This window comes from Bombina bombina, chromosome 4 (assembly GCF_027579735.1).
Source record: "Bombina bombina isolate aBomBom1 chromosome 4, aBomBom1.pri, whole genome shotgun sequence".
In the NCBI taxonomy this organism is placed as follows: domain Eukaryota; kingdom Metazoa; phylum Chordata; class Amphibia; order Anura; family Bombinatoridae; genus Bombina; species Bombina bombina.
In genome coordinates, this window is record NC_069502.1 from 512,253,455 (window position 1) to 512,279,744 (window position 26,290).

Genomic DNA, 26,290 nt, shown 5'->3' on the forward strand with positions numbered 1-26,290 from the left:
GTGCTGAAAATAGTGGGCAGGATAACGTGACATCATCAGCGAATAAAAGATATAACTTTTAGAACGTTATGAAACTTTGTTTTGGAGAAAATATAAGTCAGTAGGTTTTAATTAATGTTTATTAACTTTAATATGTTAGTTGTTTAGCTTAAGAATTATAACAGAAAGTAATCCTTTAAGGACAAAGGCTATTTTTACATTTCTGCAGTGTTTGTGTTTAGCTGCAATTTCCCTCTTACTCATTTACTGTACCCACACATATTATATACCGTTTTTCTCGCCAGTAAATGAACTTTCTAAAGACACCATTATTTTCATCATATTTTACAATTTACCATAAAAAAATTATATATGATGAAAAAATGGAAAAAAACACACGTTTTCTAACTTTGACCCCAAAAATCTGTTGCACATCTACAACCACCAAAAAACACTCATGCTAAATAGTTTCTAAATTTTGTCCTGAGTTTAGAAATACCCAATAGTTACATGTTCTTTGCATTTTTTGTAAGTTATAGGGCAATAAGTACAAATAGCACTTTGCTATTTCCAAACCATTTTTTTTTTTCAAAATAAGCGATAGTTATATTGGAACACTGATATCTGTCTGGAATCCCTGAATATCCCTTGACATGAATATTTTTTTTTTTTAGTAGACATCCCAAAGTATTGATCTAGGCCCATTTTGGTCTATTTCATGCCACCATTTCACCGCCAAATGCGATCAAATAAATAAAATTGTTCACTTTTTCACAAATATCAGGTTTCTCACTAAAATTGTTTACAAACAACTTGTGCAATTATGGCACAAATGGTTGTAAATGCTTCTCTGGGATCCCCTTTGTTTAGCAGACATATGGCTTTGGCGTTGCTTTTTGGTAATTAGAAGGCCACTAAATGCCCCTGCGCACCACATTTTTATTAGGCCCAGCAGTGAAGGGGTTAATTAGGTAGCTTGTATGGAGCTTGTAGGGTTAATTTTAGCTTTAGGGTAGTGTAGTAGACAACCCAAAGTATTGATCTAGGCCAATTCTGATATATTTCATGCCACTATTTCACCGCCGAATGCAATTAAATAAAAAAAATTGTTCACTTTTTCACTAACTTTGGGTTTCTCACTGGAATTCTTTACAAACAGCTTGTGCAATTATGGCACAAATGGTTGTAAATGCTTCTCTGGGATTCCCCTTTGTTCAGAAATAGCAGACATATATGGCTTTGGCATTGCTTTTTTGTAATTAGAAGGCCGCTAAATGCCGCTGCGCACCAAACTTGTATTATGCCTAGCAGTGATAGGGTTAATTAGGTAGCTTGTAGGGAGCTTGAAGGGTTAATTTTAGCTTTAGTGTAGAAATCGGCCTCCCACCTGACACATCCCACCCCCTGATCCCTCCCAAACAGCTCTCTTCCCTCCCCCAACCCACAATTTTCCCTGCCATCTTAAGTACTGGCAGAAAGTCTGCCAGTACTAAAATAAAAGGTTTTTTTTTTTTTTTTTATTATTTAAAAAAATAATAATCATATTCTGCTGTGTAAGATCCCCCCCTTAGCCCCCAACCTGCATGATCCCCCCCCCCCACAAAGAGCTCTCTAACCCTCCCCCCACTAACTATTAGTCACCATTTTGGGTACTGGCAGCTGTCTGCCAGTACCCACTTTGCAAAATAACTTTTTTTTTTTAAACCTAACATTTTCTGTAGTGTAACTGCCCCCCTCCATACCCTACACCCTCCCCCTCCCAGATCACCCCCAGATCACTCCTTGATCACCCCTCTTCTGTACCCACCACCCTCTTCCAGCAAAAAAAAAAATTCACATCACAATTGCCTTAGATCGCACCCGCCCCTCACCTCCAGCGCGCACTCCCGCGCGCACCCGGCATAGTGAACAGCCGGAAGGAAGTTCCCCAGTGATGGGCCACCCACCCACCTCCCTGCAATGGCTCCCACCCACCATCGATTGGCACCATCACTGGCCGATGCAGAGAGGGCCACAGAGTGGCTCTCTCTGCATCGGTGTGCCTAAAAATGTATTGCAGTGATGCCTCAATATTGAGGCATCACTGCAATACCTTGAAAGCGGCTTGAAGCGATCAGGATCGCTTCCAGTCGCTTGAAACCCTTAACGACGTACAGGGTACGTCGCTGGTCTTTAAAGACCAGCTTGTGTAAGACGTACCCTGTACGACATGCGTCGTTAAGGGGTTAACGACCAAGGATGTACGCCACACGTCCTCAAAAAAATAATACAGTTAATGACCGAAGACGTGTGGCGTACGTCCTTGGTCTGGAAAGCAGCTGGAAGCGATCCTGCTTGCTTCCAGCTGCTTTCCGGTTATTGCAGTGATGCCTCGATATCGAGGCATCCTGCAATAACCCCCCTTGGCCATCCGATGCAGAGAGAGCCACTCTGTGGCCCTCTCTGCACCGGACATCGGTGGCCGGTATCGTTGGTGGGTGGGAGCATGTCTGGGAGGCAGGTGGGCGGCCATCGATGTGCCGAGTGGAGTGGGGCGGGTCAGACGGGAGCGCGCGCGTGCATGAGGAGCGGCGGGCTGGCGCTTGCACGGGGCGGGAGCGGGAGGGAACCGCTACACAGCAGAAATAGAAGTAAAAAAACCCCATATATTTAAAAAATTCAATGATCGTCTAAGGGTTCTGGAAGGGGTGGGGGGGTTGGTCTTGGGGGGGGGGGGGAGCTACACTACAGAAAAGGGCAATAAAAAAACCAAAACATACTTTTTTTTACTAAACTGGGTACTGGCAGACAGCTGCCAGTACCCAAGATGGCGCCCATTAAGGCAGAGGGGGAGGGTTAGAAAGCTGTTTGGTGGGGGATCCGTGAGGTTGGGGGCTAAGGGGGGATCCTACACAGCAGCATATGTAAATATGCTAAAAAAAAAAAAAAAGCCCAAATATAGCTTTTATTTTAGTACTGGCAGAGTTTCTGCCAGTACTTAAGATGGCGGGACAATTGTGGGGTGGGGGAGGGAAGAGAGCTGTTTGGGAGGGATCAGGTGGTCTGATGTTTTAGGTGGGAGGCTGAGCTCTACACTAAAGCTAAAATTAACCCTGCAAGCTACATAATTAATTCCATCACTGCTAGCCATAATACACGTGTGATGCGCAGCGGCATTTGGCGGCCTTCTAATTACCAAAAAGCAACGCCAAAGCCATATATGTCTGCTATTTCTGAGCAAAGGGGATCCCAGAGAAGCATTTACAACCATTTGTGCCATAATTGCACAAGCTGTTTGTAAATGATTTCAGTGAGAAACCTAAAATTGTGAAAAATTTAACGTTTTTTTAAATTTGATCGCATTTGGCGGTGAAACGGTGGCATGAAATATACCAAAATTGGCCTAGATCAATACTTGGGGTTGTCTACTACACTACACTAAAGCTACCCCTAAAAGCTCCCTACATGCTCCCTAATTAACCCCTTCACTGCTGGGCATAATACACGTGTAGTGCGCAGTGGCATTTAGCAGCCTTCTAATTACCAAAAAGCAACGCCAAAGCCATATATGTCTGCTATTTCTGAACAAAGGGGATCCCAGAGAAGAATTTACAACAATTTAAGCCATAATTGCACAAGCAATTTGTAAATAATTTCAGTGAGAAACCAAAAGTTTGTGAAACAATTAGTGAAAAAGTGAACAATTTTTTGTATTTAATCGCATTTGGCGGTGAAATGGTGGCATGAATTATACCAAAATGGGCATAGATCAATACTTTGGGATGTCTACTAAAAAAAAATATATACATGTCAATGGATATTCAGAAATTCCTGAAAGATAGTGTTCTAATGTAACTAGCGCTAATTTTGAAAAATAATGGTTTGGAAATAGCAAAGTGCTACTTGTATTTATGGCCCTATAACTTACAAAAAAAGCAAAGAACATGTAAACATTGGGTATTTCTAAACTCAGGACAAAATTTAGAAACTATTTAGCATGGGTGTTTTTTGGTGGTTGTAGATGTGTAACAGATTCTGGGGGTCAAAGTTAGAAAAAGTGTTTTTTTTTTTTTCATTTTTTCCTCATATTTTATAATTTTTTTATAGTAAGTTATAAGATATGATGAAAATATTGTATATATATATATATATATGGTATATATGTATATATATTATATATATGGTATTTTTAGAAAGTCCATTTAATGGCGAGAAAAACGGTATATAATATGTGTGGGTACAGTAAACGAGTAAGAGGAAAATTACAGCTAAACACAAACACCGCAAAAATGTAAAAATAGCCTTGGTCCCAAACGGACAGAAAATGGATAAGTGCTGTGGTCATTAAGGGGTTAATCAATGATCTAGCACCTATCATACAGCTGTATAAAACTCCTGGTAAATATCTCATCTCTTTTCGCTGTTCAGAGTACAAACATGCTGAATAGACTTTTCAGGCCGTGTATCCCCCAAACTTATAATATAATTGTAGCATAGAGATTTATTTTTAAATGTTTTTAAAAAATATTTTTTTTTGCTTTTTTAAACAAGGTATTATTTATCTTTTTAAACAATAAAATTCTATACTGTCCCTTTAACCACATGGATTCCTGTGAGCACTGAAACACATTACAGCCTTCTCTGTGATCCAAGGGTGTAACCCTGTTCCTAAGTAACACAATCAGGAAAATCTTATTCCTAACACTAATAGCCTGAATGTCACACTAATGTGACATCAAGATCAACCGTGTTCATGTAGCAACAGGATGTAATTCTTGAGATTTGCCCCCACACTATAATTACATAGTTGCCAGCAGTCCCTGATTTCCAGGGACAGTCCCTGGATTTTGTTGTATGTCCCTGGATGTTTTTTGTTCCTGGAAATGTCCCTGATACATACAGTATATACAGATAGATAGATGATAAATAAATATAGTGTATTATTTAAATATAATTCATTCCTAATGGAATATTATTATTATTGAATGGGTTCACATTTTTGTCTTTCTAATTTTGATGCTGTGTTGTTAAAATAACCATATGCACAGAATGTGTTCCAGAGACTGGGTAGGTGTAAGAGCTTGGTGCTGTAATCTGTATAATAAACTATGGATAAGTCTAAATTATACTATTACTTTCAAATGGGTGTGTTTTGATTGCAGAACTGAGTGGGCGGAGCAGTTGAACTGTAGGTCGTCAATACTCCAGTAACCCGCTTGTTTGCTCTGCTGCAAAGTGTCCCTGGAAAATTTTTTTAAATGTTGGCAACTATGTAAGGTTATTTCAGTTTTTATAGTAAACATTTGCTATATATTTTTTTTCATTCTGATAAGATCAAGCAAGTGTTTGAAGGGTCTACTTTAATCAAAAGAGATGATTTCAATCAGGTTGGCATCAGCGCATTTTGGCAGTGGTTTAGAGCAGGGGTCGCCAACCTTTCGGACCTCAGGGACCACTAAACTCACAATTTTGAATCCCGTGGACCACTAACATGATTTCTTTTTTAGAAAGGTACAAACCTCTATAATGTGTGTGTGTGTGTGTATATATATATATATATATATATATATATATATATATATATAATACATACACACTTACTGTACATAACTAGTATAACCATAAGTTTACACTATGTATATATTTAAACATTTTTAAGAATTATTTTTTGGAAATAACTAACTGAATGACAGAACTGAGAGAAATGACAGATGAAGGGTGAGTGCCAACTTTTGAGCTGGAAACAGAGAGGCAGAAAGTGGGGGGGGGGGAAAGAATTATGTTTAATAGGACCACAAGACCTTCCAAGTTACCTCCCTAGTTAGGAAATATTCAAAACTACTTATGATTATGGACAGACATTGGAGTCATAAATTAAGTTTATATCAGAAAGCTCGCAATATGGATGTGAGCTAACCACGACTGATGTTACTGGCAATTACTATAATACTGGTAGGATATGGCTGATGTGCTGGATGGCAATTACAGAGATTCAGGTGGAATACATTTATTAGAATGAAAAATAATTAATATTTAATAATAAAAAAAAAGATGGAGGGGAGGAAGACAAACAGTGATGTAAGTCCATCTGAAGGAATTAGGATAACTACTACAAAGAGACAGGTAAAGGAAAGAAAATAAATGAAATATAAGATAATTTTTTTTAAAAGATACGTTAATTCCACTATTTCAAGCCAAGACTATACCAAACTCTGCTGGCTTTAGAATGGAAGCATCTTCCTCTGAGCAACGTTCCTGGCGGGAGGAGTTAAAAATACAATCTAGCTACGAAAGTTGCGCAGTACTACGCACCGTACGTAGGGAGATTGTAATTTAACTCCTCTGTTTTCACTGATGTCCAGCCAGGCACTGTAGGGAGTTGCGACGCGACACCATCAGAGGAGATTCATTTCTGCTTGATGGTGTCGAGGACCACCATCATCTTCTCGTGGGCCACGGACCACTGGTTGACGACCGCTGGTTTAGAGTGCTGTAAACGCCAAAAGCAAGTTATGGTGTAATACACTGATACTGGTTTAAAAACTCACTACACTACAGAATTAAAAACAAAAATAATAATAAAAATAAATACATAAAACAAGTAAAATATATATAAAAATTGGGTACTGGCAGACAGCTGCCAGTAGCTAAGATGGCACACACTAGTTAGAGTGGAAGGGTTAGAGAACTTTTTTGAAGGGATTGGGGAGTTTGAGGGTAAAGCGGGATCCTACACTGTAGAATTTTTTTTTTTTTTAAATTGTCCTAAAACTTCAGATTGGCAGACTATCTGCCAGTACCTAAGATGGTGGTGACCACTGGGGGGGGTGAGTGAGGGAAGAGAGCTGTTTGGGAGGGATTGGGGTGGGAGGAGTCAGGTAGAACAAGTAAAATATATATATAAAACCTGGGTACTGGCAGACAGCTGCCAGTAGCTAAGATGGCAGACACTAGTAGCTAAGATGGCACACACTAGTTAGAGAACTTTTTTGAAGGGATCGGGAGTTTGAAGGTAAAGCAGGATCCTACACTGCAGATTTTTTTTTTTTTAAATTGTCCTAAAACTTCATATTGGCAAACTATTTGCCAGTACCTAAGATGGTGGTGACCACTTTGGGGTGAGTGAGGGAAGAGAGCTGTTTGGGAGGGATTGGGGTGGGAGGAGTCAGGTAGGAGGGTAATCTCTACACTACAGCTAAAATTAACCTCACAAGCTACCTGATTAACCCCTTTATGGCCAGGAATTTCAGAAGTGTGGTTATCAGCTGCAATTAGCAGCCTTCTAATTACCAAAAAGAAATGGCAAAACCATGCATATCTGCTATTTCTGAACAAAGGGGATCCCAGAGAACCTTTTACAACCATTCATGTTATGACTGCATACACGGTATGTAAATATTTTCAGTTAGAACCCCAAAGTTTGTGAAAAAGTAAACACATTTTTTAATATGATATTATGTGGTGAAACAGTGGCATGAAATATATCAAAATGGGCCTAGATCAATACTGTGGGTTGTCTACTAAAAAAAAAAAAAAATAGAATTTCTTTCATGTAATTAGCAAGAGTCCATGAGCTAGTGACGTATGGGATATACATTCCTACCAGGAGGGGCAAAGTTTCCCAAACCTCAAAATGCCTACAAATACACCCCTCACCACACCCACAAATCAGTTTTACAAACTTTGCCTCCTATGGAGGTGGTGAAGTAAGTTTGTGCTAGATTCTACGTTGATATGCGCTCCGCAGCAGGTTGGAGCCCGGTTTTCCTCTCAGCGTGCAGTGAATGTCAGAGGGATGTGAGGAGAGTATTGCCTGTTTGAATTCAATGATCTCCTTCTACGGGGTCTATTTCATAGGTTCTCTGTTATCGGTCGTAGAGATTCATCTCTTACCTCCCTTTTCAGATCGACGATATACTCTTATATATATACCATTTCCTCTGCTGATTTTCGTTTCAGTACTGGTTTGGCTTTCTACAAACATGTAGATGAGTGTCCTGGGGTAAGTAAGTCTTATTTTCTGTGACACTCTAAGCTATGGTTGGGCACTTTTTTAATAAAGTTCTAAATATATGTATTCAAACATTTATTTGCCTTGACTCAGGATGTTCAACATTCCTTATTTTCAGACAGTCAGTTTCATATTTGGGATAATGCATTTGAATCAATCATTTTTCTTACCTTAAAAATTTGACTTTTTTTCACTGTGGGCTGTTAGGCTCACGGGGGCTGAAAATGCTTCATTTTATTGCGTCATTCTTGGCGCTGACTTTTTTGGCACAAAAAAATATTTTCTGTTTCCGGCGTCATATGTGTCGCTGAAAGTTGCGTCATTTTTGCGCCAAAAATGTTGGCGTTCCGGACGTGGCGTCATTTTTGCCGCCAAAAGCATTTAGGCGCCAAATAATGTGGGCGTCTTATTTGGCGCTAAAAAAATATGGGCGTCGCTTTTGTCTCCACATTATTTAAGTCTCATTTTTCTTTGCTTCTGGTTGCTAGAAGCTTGTTCCTTGGCATTTTTTCCCATTCCTGAAACTGTCATTTAAGGAATTTGATCAATTTTGCTTTATATGTTGTTTTTTCTCTTACATAATGCAAGATGTCTCACGTTGCATCTGAGTCAGAATATACTTCAGGAAAATCGCTGTCTGGTCCTGGAACTACCAAAGCTAAGTGTATCTGCTGTAAACTTTTGGTAGCTGTTCCTCCAGCTGTTTGTATTAATTGTCATGACAAACTTGTTAATGCAGATAATATTTCCTTTAGTAATGTACCATTACCTGTTGCAGTTCCATCAACATCTAATGTTCAGAGTGTTCCTGATAACATAAGAGATTTTGTTTCTGAATCCATCAAGAAGGCTATGTCTGTTATTCCTCCTTCTAGTAAACATAAAAAATCTTTTAAAACTTCTCTTTATACAGATGAATTTTTAAATGAACATCATCATTCTGATTCTAATGACTCTTCTGGTTCAGAGGATTCTGTCTCAGAGGTTGATGCTGATAAATCTTCATATTTATTTAAAATGGAATTTATTCGTTCTTTACTTAAAGAAGTACTTATTGCTTTAGAAATTGAGGATTCTGGTCCTCTTGATACTAAATCTAAACGTTTAGATAAGGTCTTTAAATCTCCTGTGGTTATTCCAGAAGTTTTTCCTGTTCCTGGTGCTATTTCTGAAGTAATTTCCAGAGAATGGAATAATTTGGGTAATTCATTTACTCCTTCTAAACGTTTTAAGCAATTATATCCTGTGCCGTCTGACAGATTAGAATTTTGGGACAAAATCCCTAAAGTTGATGGGGCTATTTCTATCCTTGCTAAACGTACTACTATTCCTACGTCAGATGGAATCCTTTAGATAGGAAAATTGAATCCTTTCTAAGAAAAGCTTATCTGTGTTCAGGTAATCTTCTTAGACCTGCTATATCATTGGCTGATGTTGCTGCAGCTTCAACTTTTTGGTTGGAAACTTTAGCGCAACAAGTAACAGATCATGATTCTCATAATGTTATTATTCTTCTTCAACATGCTAATAATTTTATCTGTGATGCCATTTTTGATATTATCAGAGTTAATGTCAGGTTTATGTCTCTAGCTATTTTAGCTAGAAGAGCTTTATGGCTTAAAACTTGGAATGCTGATATGTCTTCTAAATCAACTCTACTTTCCATTTCTTTCCAGGATAACAAATTATTTGGTTCTCAGTTGGATTCTATTATCTCAACTGTTACTGGTGGGAAAGGAACTTTTTTACCACAGGATAAAAAATCTAAGGGTAAAAACAGGGCTAATAATCGTTTTCGTTCCTTTCGTTTCAACAAAGAACAAAAGCCTGATCCTTCATCCTCAGGAGCAGTTTCAGTTTGGAAACCATCTCCAGTCTGGAATAAATCCAAGCCTTCTAGAAAAGCAAAGCCAGCTTCTAAGTCCACATGAAGGTGCGGCCCTCATTCCAGCTCAGCTGGTAGGGGGCAGGTTCCGTTTTTTCAAAGAAATTTGGATCAATTCTGTTCACAATCTTTGGATTCAGAACATTGTTTCAGAAGGGTACAGAATTGGTTTCAAGATAAGACCTCCTGCAAAGAGATTTTTTCTCTTTTGTCCCAGTAAATCCAGTGAAAGCTCAAGCATTTCTGAAATGTGTTTCAGATCTAGAGTTGGCTGGAGTAATTATGCCAGTTCCAGTTCTGGAACAGGGGCTGGGGTTTTATTCGAATCTCTTCATTGTACCAAAGAAGGAGAATTCCTTCAGACCAGTTCTGGATCTAAAAATATTGAATCGTTATGTAAGGATACCAACGTTCAAAATGGTAACTGTAAGGACTATCTTGCCTTTTGTTCAGCAAGGGCATTATATGTCCACAATAGATTTACAGGATGCATATCTGCATATTCCGATTCATCCAGATCATTATCAGTTCCTGAGATTCTCTTTCCGGGACAAGCATTACCAGTTTGTGGCTCTGCCGTTTGGCCTAGCTACAGCTCCAAGAATTTTTACAAAGGTTCTCGGTGCCCTTCTGTCTGTAATCAGAGAACAGGGTATTGTGGTATTTCCTTATTTGGACGATATCTTGGTACTTGCTCAGTCTTCACATTTAGCAGAATCTCATACGAATCGACTTGTGTTGTTTCTTCAAGATCATGGTTGGAGGATCAATTCACTAAAAAGTTCATTGATTCCTCAGACAAGGGTAACCTTTCTGGGTTTCCAGATAGATTCAGTGTCCATGACTCTGTCTTTAACAGACAAGAGACTTCTAAAATTGATTTCAGCTTGTCGAAACCTTCAGTCACAATCATTCCCTTCGGTAGCCTTATGCATGGAAATTCTAGGTCTTATGACTGCTGCATCGGACGCGATCCCCTTTGCTCGTTTTCACATGCGACCTCTTCAGCTCTGTATGCTGAATCAATGGTGCAGGGATTACACAAAGATATCTCAATTAATATCTTTAAAACCGATTGTACGACACTCTCTAACGTGGTGGACAGATCACCATCGTTTAATTCAGGGGGCTTCTTTTGTTCTTCCGACCTGGACTGTAATTTCAACAGATGCAAGTCTTACAGGTTGGGGAGCTGTGTGGGGATCTCTGACGGCACAAGGAGTGTGGGAATCTCAGGAGGTGAGATTACCGATCAATAATTTGGAACTCCGTGCAATTTTCAGAGCTCTTCAGTCTTGGCCTCTTCTGAAGAGAGAATCGTTCATTTGTTTTCAGACAGACAATGTCACAACTGTGGCATACATCAATCATCAAGGAGGGACTCACAGTCCTCTGGCTATGAAAGAAGTATCTCGAATTCTGGTTTGGGCGGAATCCAGCTCCTGTCTAATCTCTGCGGTTCATATCCCAGGTATAGACAATTGGGAAGCGGATTATCTCAGTCGCCAAACGTTGCATCCGGGCAAATGGTCTCTTCACCCAGAGGTATTGCTCATATGTGGGAACTTCCAGAAATAGATCTGATGGCGTCTCATCTAAACAAGAAACTTCCCAGGTATCTGTCCAGATCCCGGGATCCTCAGGCGGAGGCAGTGGATGCATTATCACTTCCTTGGAAGTATAATCCTGCCTATATCTTTCCGCCTCTAGTTCTTCTTCCAAGAGTAATCTCCAAGATTCTGAAGGAATGCTCGTTTGTTCTGCTGGTAGCTCCGGCATGGCCTCACAGGTTTTGGTATGCGGATCTTGTCCGTATGGCCTCTTGCCATCCGTGGACTCTTCCGTTAAGACCAGACCTTCTGTCGCAAGGTCCTTTTTTCCATCAGGATCTCAAATCCTTAAATTTAAAGGTATGGAGATTGAACGCTTGATTCTTGGTCAAAGAGGTTTCTCTGACTCTGTGATTAATACTATGTTACAGGCTCGTAAATCTGTATCTAGAGAGATATATTATAGAGTCTGGAAGACTTATATTTCTTGGTGTCTTTCTCATCATTTTTCTTGGCATTCTTTTAGAATTCCGAGAATTTTACAGTTCTTCAGGATGGTTTAGATAAAGGTTTGTCCGCAAGTTCTTTGAAAGGACAAATCTCTGCTCTTTCTGTTCTTTTTCACAGAAAGATTGCTAATCTTCCTGATATTCATTGTTTTGTACAAGCTTTGGTTCGTATAAAACCTGTCATTAAGTCAATGTCTCCTCCTTGGAGTTTGAATTTGGTTCTGGGGGCTCTTCAAGCTCCTCCTTTTGAACCCATGCATTCATTGGACATTAAATTACTTTCTTGGAAAGTTTTGTTCCTTTTGGCGATCTCTTCTGCCAGAAGAGTCTCTGAATTATCTGCTCTTTCTTGTGAGTCTCCTTTTCTGATTTTTCATCAGGATAAGGCAGTGTTGCGAACTTCTTTTGAATTTTTACCTAAGGTTGTGAATTCCAACAACATTAGTAGAGAAATTGTGGTTCCCTCATTATGTCCTAATCCTAAGAATTCTAAGGAGAAATCGTTGCATTCTTTGGATGTTGTTAGAGCTTTGAAATATTATGTTGAAGCTACTAAGTCTTTCCGAAAGACTTTTTAGTCTATTTGTTATCTTTTCCGGTTCTAGAAAAGGCCAGAAAGCTTCTGCCATTTCTTTGGCATCTTGGTTGAAATCTTTAATTCATCATGCCTATGTCGAGTCGGGTAAAACTCCGCCTCAAAGGATTACAGCTCATTCTACTAGGTCAGTTTCTACTTCCTGGGCGTTTAGGAATGAAGCTTCGGTTGATCAGATTTGCAAAGCAGCAACTTGGTCCTCTTTGCATACTTTTACTAAATTCTACCATTTTGATGTATTTTCTTCTTCTGAAGCAGTTTTTGGTAGAAAAGTACTTCAGGCAGGGTTTCAGTTTGAATCTTCTGTTTATGTTTTTCATTAAACTTTATTTTGGGTGTGGATTATTTTCAGCAGGAATTGGCTGTCTTTATTTTATCCCTCCCTCTCTAGTGACTCTTGAGTGGAAAGATCCACATCTTGGGTAGTCATTATCCCATACGTCACTAGCTCATGGACTCTTGCTAATTACATGAAAGAAAACATAATTTATGTAAGAACTTACCTGATAAATTAATTTCTTTCATATTAGCAAGAGTCCATGAGGCCCACCCTTTTTGTGGTGGTTATGATTTTTTTGTATAAAGCACAATTATTCCAATTCCTTATTTTATATGCTTTCGCACTTTTTTCTTATCACCCCACTTCTTGGCTATTCGTTAAACTGATTTGTGGGTGTGGTGAGGGGTGTATTTGTAGGCATTTTGAGGTTTGGGAAACTTTGCCCCTCCTGGTAGGAATGTATATCCCATACGTCACTAGCTCATGGACTCTTGCTAATATGAAATAAATGAATTTATCAGGTAAGTTCTTACATAAATTATGTTTTTGATAATAAAAAAAAAAAAACGGTTCTATTTTTGTTTAAATTGAGTAATTGAAACAATGTTAAAAATGCTTTTGTGTTTTGGGCAAGTTTTTCTCTGAAATTCCTGGTATTAAGGGGTTTAATAAACTTTTCAACTTCTTTTCTCAAATTTGCTTTATTCTCTCAATCATAAGAGGCAAATGTGTGCAGGCACCAATCAGCAGCTAGCTCTCAGCAGTGCAGGATATGTTCATATTCTTTTTTAACAACGGATACCAAGTGAACAAAGTATGTTTGAAAATAAAAATGAATTTAAAAGTTTCTTAAAATGACATGTTCTATCTGAATTATGCCAGTTTAATATTGACTATCCTATCCCTTTAAAAGAAATGGCCAGATTAGCAAATAATACTATTTGCATTTCAATCATTATGGGAGGGAAATCATTTGTTTAAAAGGTTTAAATAACACAAGTCAGATTCACCAGGTAATAGCTTATCATGGAGAGACACATGGATCTGTGTACAGAGAGATCAGCTTCTTGCAGGATTCCGCACAGGCCCCTGGAGAAAGTACTTGCACACTGTTTACTGGTGGTGATAAAGATCTGGGGCAGGGATCTTCTCACTTGACCTGTGCTTCTAAACTTCACTTTTTGCTCTGTTTCCTCCATCTTACATATATCAGATTACAAAAACCCTTTTCTGGTTCTGGACACTAAATACATTTCTTTCATGTAATTAGCAAGAGTCCATGAGCTAGTGACGTATGGGATATACATTCCTACCAGGAGGGGCAAAGTTTCCCAAACCTTAAAATGCCTATAAATACACCCCTCACCACACCCACAAATCAGTTTTAAAAACTTTGCCTCCTATGGAGGTGGTGAAGTAAGTTTGTGCTAGATTCTACGTTGATATGCCCTCCGCAGCAGGTTGGAGCCCGGTTTTCCTCTCAGCGTGCAGTGAATGTCAGAGGGATGTGAGGAGAGTATTGCTTATTTGAATGCAATGATCTCCTTCTACGGGGTCTATTTCATAGGTTCTCTGTTATCGGTCGTAGAGATTCATCTCTTACCTCCCTTTTCAGATCGACAATATACTCTTATATATACCATTACCTCTGCTGATTTTCGTTTCAGTACTGGTTTGGCTTTCTACAAACATGTAGATGAGTGTCCTGGGGTAAGTAAGTCTTATTTTCTGTGACACTCTAAGCTATGGTTGGGCACTTTTTTATAAAGTTCTAAATATATGTATTCAAACATTTATTTGCCTTGACTCAGGATGTTCAACATTCCTTATTTTCAGACAGTCAGTTTCATATTTGGGATAATGCATTTGAATCAATCATTTTTTCTTACCTTAAAAAATTTGACTTTTTCCCTGTGGGCTGTTAGGCTCGCGGGGGCTGAAAATGCTTCATTTTATTGCGTCATTCTTGGCGCAGACTTTTTTGGCGCAAAAATTTTCTGTTTCCGGCGTCATACATGTCGCCGGAAGTTGCGTCATTTTTGACGTTCTTTTGCGTCAAAAGTGTCGGCGTTCCGGATGTGGTGTCATTTTTGGCGCCAAAAGCATTTAGGCGCCAAATAATGTGGGCGTCTTATTTGGCGCTGAAAAAATATGGGCGTCACTTTTTTCTCCACATTATTTAAGTCTTATTATTTATTGCTTCTGGTTGCTAGAAGCTTGTTCACTGGCATTTTTTTCCCATTCCTGAAACTGTCATTTAAGGAATTTGATCAATTTTGCTTTATATGTTGTTTTTTCTATTACATATCGCAAGATGTTCCACGTTGCAACTGAGTCAGAAGATACTTCAGGAAAATCGCTGCCCGGTGCTGGAGCTACCAAAGCTAAGTGAATCACTTTTGGTATCTGTTCCTTCAGCTGTTGTTTGTATTAAATATTATGACAAACTTGTTAATGCAGATAAAATTTCCTTTAGTACTGTTACATTACCTGTTGCTGTTCCGTCAACATCTAATACTCAGAGTGTTCCTGATAACATAAGAGATTTTGTTTCTAAATCCATTAAGAAGGCTATGTCTGTTATTTCTCCTTCTAGTATACATAAAAGTCTTTTAAAACTTCTCTTTTTTCAGATGAATTTTTAAATGAACATCATCATTCTGATACTGATAATGGTTCTTCTGGTTCAGAGGTTTCTGTCTCAGAGATTGATGCTGATAAATCTTTGTATTTGTTCAAGATGGAATTTATTCGTTCTTTATTTAAAGAAGTATTAATTGCATTAGAAATAGAGGATTCTGGTCCTCTTGATATTAAAACTAAACGTTTCAATAAGGTTTTTAAATCTCCTGTAGTTATTCCAGAAGTGTTTCCTGTCCCTGATGCTATTTCTGAAGTAATTTCCAGGGAATGGAATAATTTGGGTAATTCATTTACTCCTTTTAAAACGTTTTAAGCAATTATATCCTGTACCATCTGACAGATTAGAGTTTGGGACAAAATCCCTAAGGTTAATGGGGCTGTCTCTACTCCTGCTATATTTTTAGCGGATGTTGCTGCAGCTTCAACTTTTTGGTTAGAAGCTTTAGCGCAACAAGTAACAGATCATAATTCTCATAGCATTATTATTCTATAACATGCTAATTATTTTATTTGTGATGCCATCTTTTGATATCATTAGAATTGATGTCAGGTATATGTCTCTAACTATTTTAGCTAGAAGAGCTTTATGGCTTAAAACTTGGAATGCTGATATGTCTTCTAAGTCAACTTTGCTATCCCTTTCTTTCCAGGGTAATAAATTATTCGGTTCTCAGTTGGATTCTTTTATCTCAACTGTTACTGGAAGGAAGGGAACTTTTTTACCACAGGGTAAAAAATCTGAGGTAAATTTAGGTCTAATAATTGTTTTCATTCCTTTCATCACAACAAGGAACAAAAGCCTGATCCTTCATCCTCAGGAGCGGTATCAGTTTGGAAACCTTCTTCACTTTGGAATATATCCAAGCCTTATAGAAACCCAAAGCCAGCTCCTAAGTCCCCATGAAGGTGCGGCCCTCATTCCAGCTCAGCTGGTATGGGGCAGTTTACGTTCTTTTCAAAGAAATTTGGATCAATTCCGTTCACAATCTCTGGTTTCAGAACATTGTTTCAGAAGGGTACAGAATTGGCTTCAAGTTAAGGCCTCCTGCAAAGAGATTTTTTTCTTTTCCGTGTCCCAGTAAACCCAGCAAAGGCTCAAGCATTTCTGAAATGTGTTTCAGATCTAGAGTTGGCTGGAGTAATTATGCCAGTTCCAGTTCTGGAACAGGGGCTGGGGTTTTATTCTATCTCTTCATTGTACCAAAGAAGGTCAATTCCTTCAGACCAGTTCCGGATCTATCAATATTGAATCGTTATGTAAGGATACCAACATTCAAGATGGTAGCTGTAAGGACTATCCTGCCTTTTGTTCAGCAAGGGCATTATATGTCTACAATAGATTTACAGGATGCATATCTGCATATTCCGATTCATCCAGATCACTTTTAGTTTCTGAGATTCTCTTTTTTAGACAAGCATTACAAGTTTTATGGCTCTACCGTTTGGCTTAGCATCAGCTCCAAGAATTTTTACAAAGGTTCTCGGTGCCCTTCTGTCTGTATTCAGAGAACAGGGTATTGGTATTTCCTTATTTGGACGATATCTTGGTACTTGCTCAGTCTTCACATTTAACAGAATCTCATACGAATCCACTTGTGTTGTTTCTTCAAGATCATGGTTGGAGGATCAATTTACCAAAAAGTTCATTGATTCCTCAGACAAGGGTAACCTTTTTAGGTTTCCAGGTAGATTCAGTGTCTATGACTCTGTCTTTGTCAGACAAGAGAAGTCTAACATTGATATCAGCTTGTCAAAACCTTCAGTCACAATCATTCCCTTTGGTAGCCTTATGCATGGAAATTTTAGGTCTTATGACTGCTGCATCGGACGCGATCTCCTTTGCTCATTTTCACATGCGACCTCTTCAGCTCTGTATGCTGAACCAATGGTGCAGGGATTACACAAAGATATCTCAATTAATATCTTTAAAACCGATTGTACGACACTCTCTGACGTGGTGGACAGATCACCATCGTTTAGTTCAGGGGGCTTCTTTTGTTCTTCCGACCTGGTCTGTAATTTCAAACAGATGCAAGTCTTACAGGTTGGGGAGCTGTGTGGGGGTCTCTGACGGCACAAGGGGTTTGGGAATCTCAGGAGGTGAGATTACCGATCAATATTTTGGAACTCCGTGCAATTTTCAGAGCTCTTCAGTCTTGGCCTCTTCTGAAGAGAGTCGTTCATTTGTTTCAGACAGACAATGTCACAACTGTGGCATACATCAATCATCAAGGAGGGACTCACAGTCCTCTGGCTATGAAAGAAGTATCTCGAATTCTGATTTGGGCGGAATCCAGCTCCTGTCTAATCTCTGCGGTTCATTTCCCAGGTATAGACAATTAGGAAGCGGATTATCTCAGTCGTCAAACGTTGTATCCGGGCGAATGGTCTCTTCACCCAGAGGTATTTCTTCAGATTGTTCAAACGTGGGAACTTCCAGAAATAGATCTGATGGTTTCTCATCTAAACAAGAAACTTCCCAGGTATCTGTTCAGACCCCGGGATCCTCAGGCGGAGGCAGTGAATGCATTATCACTTCCTTGGAAGTTTCATCCTGCCTATATCTCTCCGCCTCTAGTTCTTCTTCCAAGAGTAATCTCCAAGATTCTGAAGGAATGCTCGTTTGTTCTGCTGGTAGCTCCAGCATGGACGGATTCTTTTTCGGATGGCCTCTTGCCAACCGTGGGCTCTTCCGTTCAGACCAGACCTTCTGTCGCAAGGTCCTTTTTTCCATCAGGATCTCAAATCTTTAAATCTAAGGGTATGGAGATTGAACGCTTGATTCTTGGTCAAAGAGGTTTCTCTGCCTCTGTGATTAATACTATGTTACAAGCTCGTAAATCTGTATCTAGAGAGATATATTATAGAGTCTGGAAGACTTATATTTCTTAGTGTCTTCTCATCATTTTTCCTGGCATTCTTTCAGAATTCCGAGAATTTTTTTACAGTTTCTTCAGGATGGTTTAGATAAAGGTTTGTCTGCAAGTTCCTTGACAGGACAAATCTCTGCCCTTTTTGTTCTTTTTCACAGAAAGATTGCTAATCTTCCTGATATTCATTGTTTTGTACAAGACTTGGTTCGTATAAAACCTGTCATTCAGTCAATTTCTCCTCCTTGGAGTTTGAATTTGGTTCTGGGGGCTCTTCTAGCTCCTCCTTTTGAACCCATGCATTCATTTGGACATTAAACTTCTTTCTTGGAAAGTTTTGTTTCTTTTGGCCATCTCTTCTGCCAGAAGAGTCTCTGAATTATCTGCTCTTTCTTGTGAGTCTCCTTTTCTGATTTTTCATCAGGATAAGGCGGTGTTGCGATCTTCTTTTGAATTTTTTCCTAAAGGTTGTGTATTCTAACAACATTAGTAGAGAAATTGTGGTTCCTTCATTATGTCCTAATCCTAAGAATTCTAAGGAGAAATCATTGCATTCTTTGGATGTTGTTAGAGCTTTGTAATATTATGTTGAAGCTACTAAGTCTTTCCGAAACACTTCTAGTCTATTTTTCATCTTTTCTGGTTCTAGAAAAAGCCAGAAAGCTTCTGCCATTTCTTTGGCATCTTGGTTGAAATCTTTAATTCATCATGCCTATGTCGAGTCGGGTAAAACTCCGCCTCAAAGGATTACAGCTCATTCTACTAGGTCAGTTTCTACTTCCTGGGCGTTTAGGAATGAAGCTTCGGTTGATCAGATTTGCAAAGCAGCAACTTGGTCCTCTTTGCATACTTTTACTAAATTCTACCATTTTGATGTATTTTCTTCTTCTGAAGCAGTTTTTGGTAGAAAAATACTTCAGGCAGCGGTTTCAGTTTGAATCTTCTGCTTATGTTTTCATTAAACTTTATTTTGGGTGTGGATTATTTTCAGCAGGAATTGGCTGTCTTTATTTTATCCCTCCCTCTCTAGTGACTCTTGCGTGGAAAGATCCACATCTTGGGTAGTCATTATCCCATACGTCACTAGCTCATGGACTCTTGCTAATTACATGAAAGAAAACATAATTTATGTAAGAACTTACCTGATAAATTCATTTCTTTCATATTAGCAAGAGTCCATGAGGCCCACCCTTTTTGTGGTGGTTATGATTTTTTTGTATAAAGCACAATTATTCCAATTCCTTATTTTTTATGCTTTCGCACTTTTTTCTTATCACCCCACTTCTTGGCTATTCGTTAAACTGATTTGTGGGTGTGGTGAGGGGTGTATTTATAGGCATTTTAAGGTTTGGGAAACTTTGCCCCTCCTGGTAGGAATGTATATCCCATACGTCACTAGCTCATGGACTCTTGCTAATATGAAAGAAATGAATTTATCAAGTAAGTTCTTACATAAATTATGTTTTCATGCACCTCTCTAATCATGGTTGCTACCATTTTGAAACCTAGGTTACACTGCAGGTATCTGAAGGAGAGTTACAGCACATGTGCAAACAGCTCAGCACTAGAATGTATGAAAAATAGATTTCAACATAGCGGCACCCATGACTAGAGGGAGGTGGGGAATAACTTCAATACTATGCTAATAAAATGTATTTAGTGTTTAAAGTCCCTTTTATCTAAAAAAACAAAAAATGCAGCTGCTATATTATTTAACTATTCAAGTACAGTTTACTAATTTCAGAATGAATTCTCTTTTTAGGTTTTACCAAATACGAGCCTGTATGAAAATTCCTCCTAGAATTCCACACAAAATTGAAGCAAGTCTTTTACGCATCACAGGTAATTGGCCAATAGGTGGTATTTCTAAAACAGAACATTTATTTTTTGTTGAAAAGCCATTTTGTTTTTCTTCTCAAAATCTGGAATCATGGAATACATGCATTTTTTGATAAAATGTTAATTTAGCAAAAAGATGTAACATGAGGGTTATAATGTATATGAATGCTCTGCTAAACCTATTACAGAGTGTTAGAGGCAGATACATATCAGTTAACATTATTTAGAGAGCAACATTTTCATATTTATCTGTATGATGTTTGTAAACTGACAGTCAAATTGTAACCATTTTATTGATTGCATTCATTAAGTTATATTGTAATGCAAAATGTACTTGATGGTGCACACAGCATGATCTGTTAATGCATAACTCAGTTGACCACTGGCAATATCTGGCAAAAATACAACATTTTTATGTAAGCAAGCTTAAAGGGACATGAAACCCCAACATTTTCTTTCATTATTTAGATAGAGAATACAATTTTAAACTTTTTTCATATCGCAATTTGTTGCTATAGACATATACCTAAAGCTCAAGAGTGTTATATGTGTATTCTTCCCTGGTGGATTTCACCATCCACCACAAATTTGCTTCAAGTTTTCTTAATACACAGCACAACAAACTCACTTACTTTACAATCAATCTAATACAGGAGTTATGAAGAGCTTTTTCTAAACATTTATATAAGTAGTGCCATTGGTTTTTTGCTAATTTACAATTTTAAACTACTTTCTAATTTACTTCTATTATCTAATTTGTTTCATTCTCTTTGTATCATTTGTTGAAGGAGCAGCAATGCACTACTGGTTTCTAACTGAACACATGGTTGATCCAATGACAATCTGTATATATATATATATATATATATATATATATATATATATACATATATACATCCACCAATCAGCAGCGAGAACCTAAGTTCTTTGCTGCTCCTTAGCCTAGATAATTCTTTCAGCAAAGGATAACAAGAGAAGAAAGCAAATTAAAAAATAGAAGTAAATTGGAAAGTTGTTTAAAATTGCATCATCTATCCGAATCATGAAAGAAAAATTTTGGGACGATTTTACCACCTGGGTGCAACTTTTTAGCCCAGTAATGCTTTTCACAAAGTAGAACTTTCCTGTAGTATATCAGTCTGATCCCGGCTATTACAGTTAGTCCAGCACTGAAATACCAGGCAATTCACTCTGAGCAAGGAACATAGCAACCCCAGATGATCGTTTCAGCCTTCATTGGGCCTCGTCAGTGAGGTGTAACCATATTACTCTAAGCACACTGAGCAAGGAGTCCACGTCTGGATTCCTCTTTTTCCCATAGAGAGACTAAATACACACAGAGAGAAGCACATTCACAAGAACGAACAACAGACTCAATACCATTGTTAACCTGTTCTATGGTGATATATATATATATATATATATATATATATATATATTTTGAATAAATATATATATATATATATATATATATATATATATATATGTGTGTGTGTGTATCCCCAAAATCCTAATATTTTTCATAATTTTTTTTTTATAAAAAACTACCATTTTCCCCACAAGTAAGTCACACATATCGCTACCTAGTATGAAAAGGCTTGTCTATATTTATTGAAAACAACTGTACTATATTTCTGATAGTACAATGTACTCAAAAGAATGAATACCTTTTCCTGTTCCAAGCAGTTTGGATAAAGGGTGTATACTATATATACCTATTTCTCCAACATTGGTGTGTCCGGTCCACGGCGTCATCCATAACTTGTGGGAATATTCTCTTCCCCAACAGGAAATGGCAAAGAGCACAGCAAAAGCTGTCCATATAGTCCCTCCTAGGCTCCGCCCACCCCAGTCATTCTCTTTGCCGCTGAACAAGCAGCATCTCCATGGAGATGGTGAAGAGTATGTGGTGATTAGTTGTAGTTTTTTATTCTACTATCAAGAGTTTGTTATTTTAAAATAGTGCTGGTATGTACTATTTACTCTGAAACAGAAAAAGATGAAGAGTTCTGTTTGTGAGAGGAATATGATTTTAGCAGCAGTAACTAAAATCGTTTGCTGTTTCCACATAGGACTGTTGAGATGAGATAACTTCAGTTGGGGGAAACAGTTGGCAGACTTTTCTGCTTAAGGTATGACTAGCCATATTTCTAACAAGACTGTGTAATGCTGGAACGCTGTCATTTCCCCTCATGGGGACCGGTAAGCCAATTTCTTAGTCTCAAACAGAATAAAGGGCTTAATATGGGCTATAAAACTGGTAGACACTTTTATGGGCTAGATCGATTGCTTTATTTGGGCATTTTATACAGCTTTATGTTGAAATTCACACTTTATAAACTTTGAGGAACGTTTTTTTACGTCAGGCACTGGTTTAGACACCTTCCCAGTCAGGAAGGGCCTTCTCTGTAGTAGGCAGAACCTCATTTTCGCGCCATTACTGCGCAGTTACTTTTGAGAGCAGGACATGCAGCTGCATGTGTGTGGGTCTGAAAGTAGTTGAAAAGGTTCCTAGAAGGCTTCATTTGGTATCCTATACCCCCCTGGGTTTGGTAAAGTCGCAGCAAAGGCTGTAGCTGGGACTGTAGAGGGGTTAAAACTGTAACCGGCTCCGGTTTCCTCATTTTAAGGGTTAAAGGTCTGAAATTTGGGGTGCAATGCTTTGAATGCTTTAAGACACTGTGGTGAAAATTTGGTTAAATTTGAACAATTCCTTCATAGTTTTTCACATATTCAGTAATAAAGTGTGCCCTGTTTAAAATTTAAAGAGACAGTAACGGTTTTGTTTTAAAACGGTTTTTGTACTTTATTGACAAGTTTAAGCCTGTTTAACATGTCTGTGCCTTCATATAAACTATGTTCTGTATGTATGGAAGCCAATGTGTCTCCCCCTTCAAAATTGTGTGATAATTGTGCCATAGCGTCCAAACAAAGTAAGGACAGTACTGCCACAGATAATGAAATTGCCCAAGATGATTCATCAGATGAAGGGAGTAGACATAGTTCTACATCATCTCCTTCTGTGTCTACACCAGTTTTGCCCACGCAGGAGACCTAGTACTTCTAGCGCGCCAATGCTTGTTACTATGCAACAATTGACGGCAGTAATGGATAATTCCATAGCAAATATTTTATCCAAAATGCCTGTATTTCAGAGAAAGCGCGATTGCTCTGTTTTAAACACTGTAGAGCAGGAGGGCGCTGATGATAATTGCTCTGTCATACCCTCACACCAATCTGAAGTGGCCATGAGGGAGGTTTTGTCAGATGGGGAAATTTCTGATTCAGGTAGAATTTCTCAACAGGCAGAACCTGATGTTGTGACATTTAAATTTAAATTAGAGCATCTCCGCGCACTGCTTAAGGAGGTGCTATCTACTCTGGATGATTGTGACAACCTGGTCATTCCAGAAAAATTGTGCAAGATGGACAAGTTCCTAGAGGTTCCGGTGCACCCTGACGCTTTTCCTATACCCAAGCGGGTGGCGGACATAGTGAATAAGGAGTGGGAGAAGCCCGGCATACCTTTTGTCCCCCCTCCTATATTTAAGAAATTATTTCCTATGGTTGACCCCAGAAAGTCCCTAAGGTCGAGGGGGCAGTTTCTACACTAGCCAAGCGCACTACTATTCCTATCGAGGATAATTGCGCTTTCAAAGATCCTATGGATAAAAAATTGGAGGGTTTGCTTAAAAAGATTTTTGTACAGCAAGGTTACCTCCTGCAACCTATTTCGTGCATTATTCCTGTCACTACAGCAGTGTGGTTCTGGTTCGAGGAACTAGAAAAGTCGCTCAGTATAGAGACTCCGTATGAGGAGGTTATGGACAGAATTCACGCACTTAAGTTAGCTAATTCCTTTATTTTAGATGCCGCTTTGCAGTTAGCAAGATTAGCGGCGAAAAATTCAGGGTTTGCAATTGTGGCGCGCAGAGCGCTCTGGCTAAAGTCTTGGTCAGCGGATGTATCTTCCAAGACAAAATTGCTTAATATCCCTTTCAAGGGTAAAACCCTTTTTGGGCCAGAATTGAAAGAGATTATCTCAGACATCACTGGGGGTAAGGGCCACGCCCTTCCACAAGATAGGCCTTTCAAGGCCAAGAATAAGTCTAATTTTCGTTCCTTTCGCAATTTCAGGAAAGGACCGGCCTCCAACTCTGCAGCCTCTAGACAAGAGGGTAATGCTTCACAGACCAAACCAGCTTGGAAACCGATGCAAGGCTGGAACAAGGGTAAGCAGGCCAAGAAGCCTGCTGCTGCTACCAAAACAGCATGAAGGAGTAGCCCCCGATCCGGGACTGGATCTAGTAGGGGGCAGACTCTCTCTCTTTGCTCAGGCTTGGGCAAGAGATGTTCAGGACCCCTGGGCACTAGAAATAGTTTCTCAGGGTTATCTTCTGGAATTCAATGAACTACCCCCAAGGGGAAGGTTCCACATGTCTCACTTATCTTCAAACCAAATAAAGAGACAGGCATTCTTACATTGTGTAGAAGACCTGTTAAAAATGGGAGTGATACACCCAGTTCCAACCGTGGAGCAAGGAATGGGTTTTTACTCAAATCTGTTTGTAGTTCCCAAAAAAAGAGGGAACTTTCAGACCAATTCTGGATTTAAAGATCCTAAACAAATTTCTCAGAGTGCCATCATTCAAAATGGAAACTATTCGAACGATTTTACCTACAATCCAGGAGGGTCAATTTATGACTACCGTGGATCTAAAGGATGCGTATCTACATATTCCTATCCACAAAGATCATCATCAGTTCCTAAGGTTCGCCTTTCTGGACAAACATTACCAGTTTGTGGCTCTCCCATTCGGGCTAGCCACTGCTCCAAGGATTCTAAGACCAAGGGGCATTGCAGTGGCACCTTACTTGGACGACATTCTGATACAAGCGTCTCTTTCAAAGGCAAAGGCTCACACAGACATCGTTCTGGCCTTTCTCAGATCTCACGAATGGAAAGTGAACATAGAAAAAAGTTCCCTGTCTCCGTCGACAAGAGTTCCTTTCTTGGGGACAATAATAGATTCTTTAGAAATGAAGATTTTCCTGACAGATGTCAGAAAGTCAAAACTTCTAAACGCTTGTCAAGTTCTTCACTCTGTTCCACGACCTTCCATAGCTCAGTGCATGGAAGTAGTAGGGTTGATGGTTGCAGCAATGGACATAGTTCCTTTTGCGCGAATTCATCTAAGACCATTACAACTGTGCATGCTGAAACAGTGGAATGGGGACTATCCAGACTTGTCTCCAGTGATTCAAGTAGATCAGAAGACCAGAGACTCACTCCATTGGTGGCTAACCCAGGATCACCTGTCCCAGGGAATGAGCTTCCGCAGACCAGAGTGGGTCATCGTCACGACAGACGCCAGTCTAGTGGGCTGAGGCGTGGTCTGGGACTCCCTGAAAGCTCAGGGGCTATGGTCTCGGGAAGAGTCTCTTCTCCCGATAAACATTCTGAAACAGAGCAATATTCAATACTCTCAGGGCTTGGCCTCAACTAGCAAAAGCCAGATTCATAAGATTCCAATCAGACAACATGACGTCTGTTACTTACATCAACCATCAGGGGGGAACAAGGAGTTCCCTGGCGATGAGAGAAGTGACCAAAATCATAAAATGGGCGGAGGATCACTCCTGCCACCTATCTGCGATCCACATCCCAGGAGTGGAAAACTGGGAGGCGGATTATCTGAGTAGTCAGACATTCCATCCGGGGGAGTGGGAACTCCACCCGGAGATATTTGCCCAGTTGACTCAATTATGGGGCATTCCAGACATGGATCTGATGGCGTCTCGTCAGAACTTCAAGGTTCCTTGCTACGGATCCAGATCCAGGGATCGCAAGGCGACTCTAGTGGATGCATTAGTAGCGCCTTGGACCTCCAACCTAGCTTATGTGTTTCCACCGTTTCCTCTCATTCCCAGGCTGGTAGCCAGGATCAAGCAGGAGAGGGCCTCGGTGATCTTGATAGCTCCTGCGTGGCCACGCAGGACTTGGTATGCAGACCTGGTGAATATGTCATCGGCTCCACCATGGAAGCTACCTTTGAGACAGGATCTTCTAGTACAAGGTCGATTCGAACATCCAAATCTAGTTTCCCTCCAGCTAACGGCTTGGAAATTGAACGCTTGATTTTATCTAAG

The 26,290-nt window shown here is 39.3% G+C and overlaps 1 protein-coding gene across 4 annotated transcripts in view; it reads left to right on the forward strand.

Annotated features, from left to right (window-relative positions):
* Positions 1-26,290, forward strand: part of FAM135A (family with sequence similarity 135 member A) — a 672,026-nt gene that overhangs the window by 279,768 nt on the left and 365,968 nt on the right. For all 4 annotated transcript variants that reach the window (XM_053710421.1, XM_053710424.1, XM_053710423.1 and 1 more), the window contains one exon: positions 20,064-20,143. In XM_053710421.1, the coding sequence (XP_053566396.1) occupies positions 20,064-20,143 (80 nt within the window). The remainder of the gene's footprint in view (positions 1-20,063; positions 20,144-26,290) is intronic.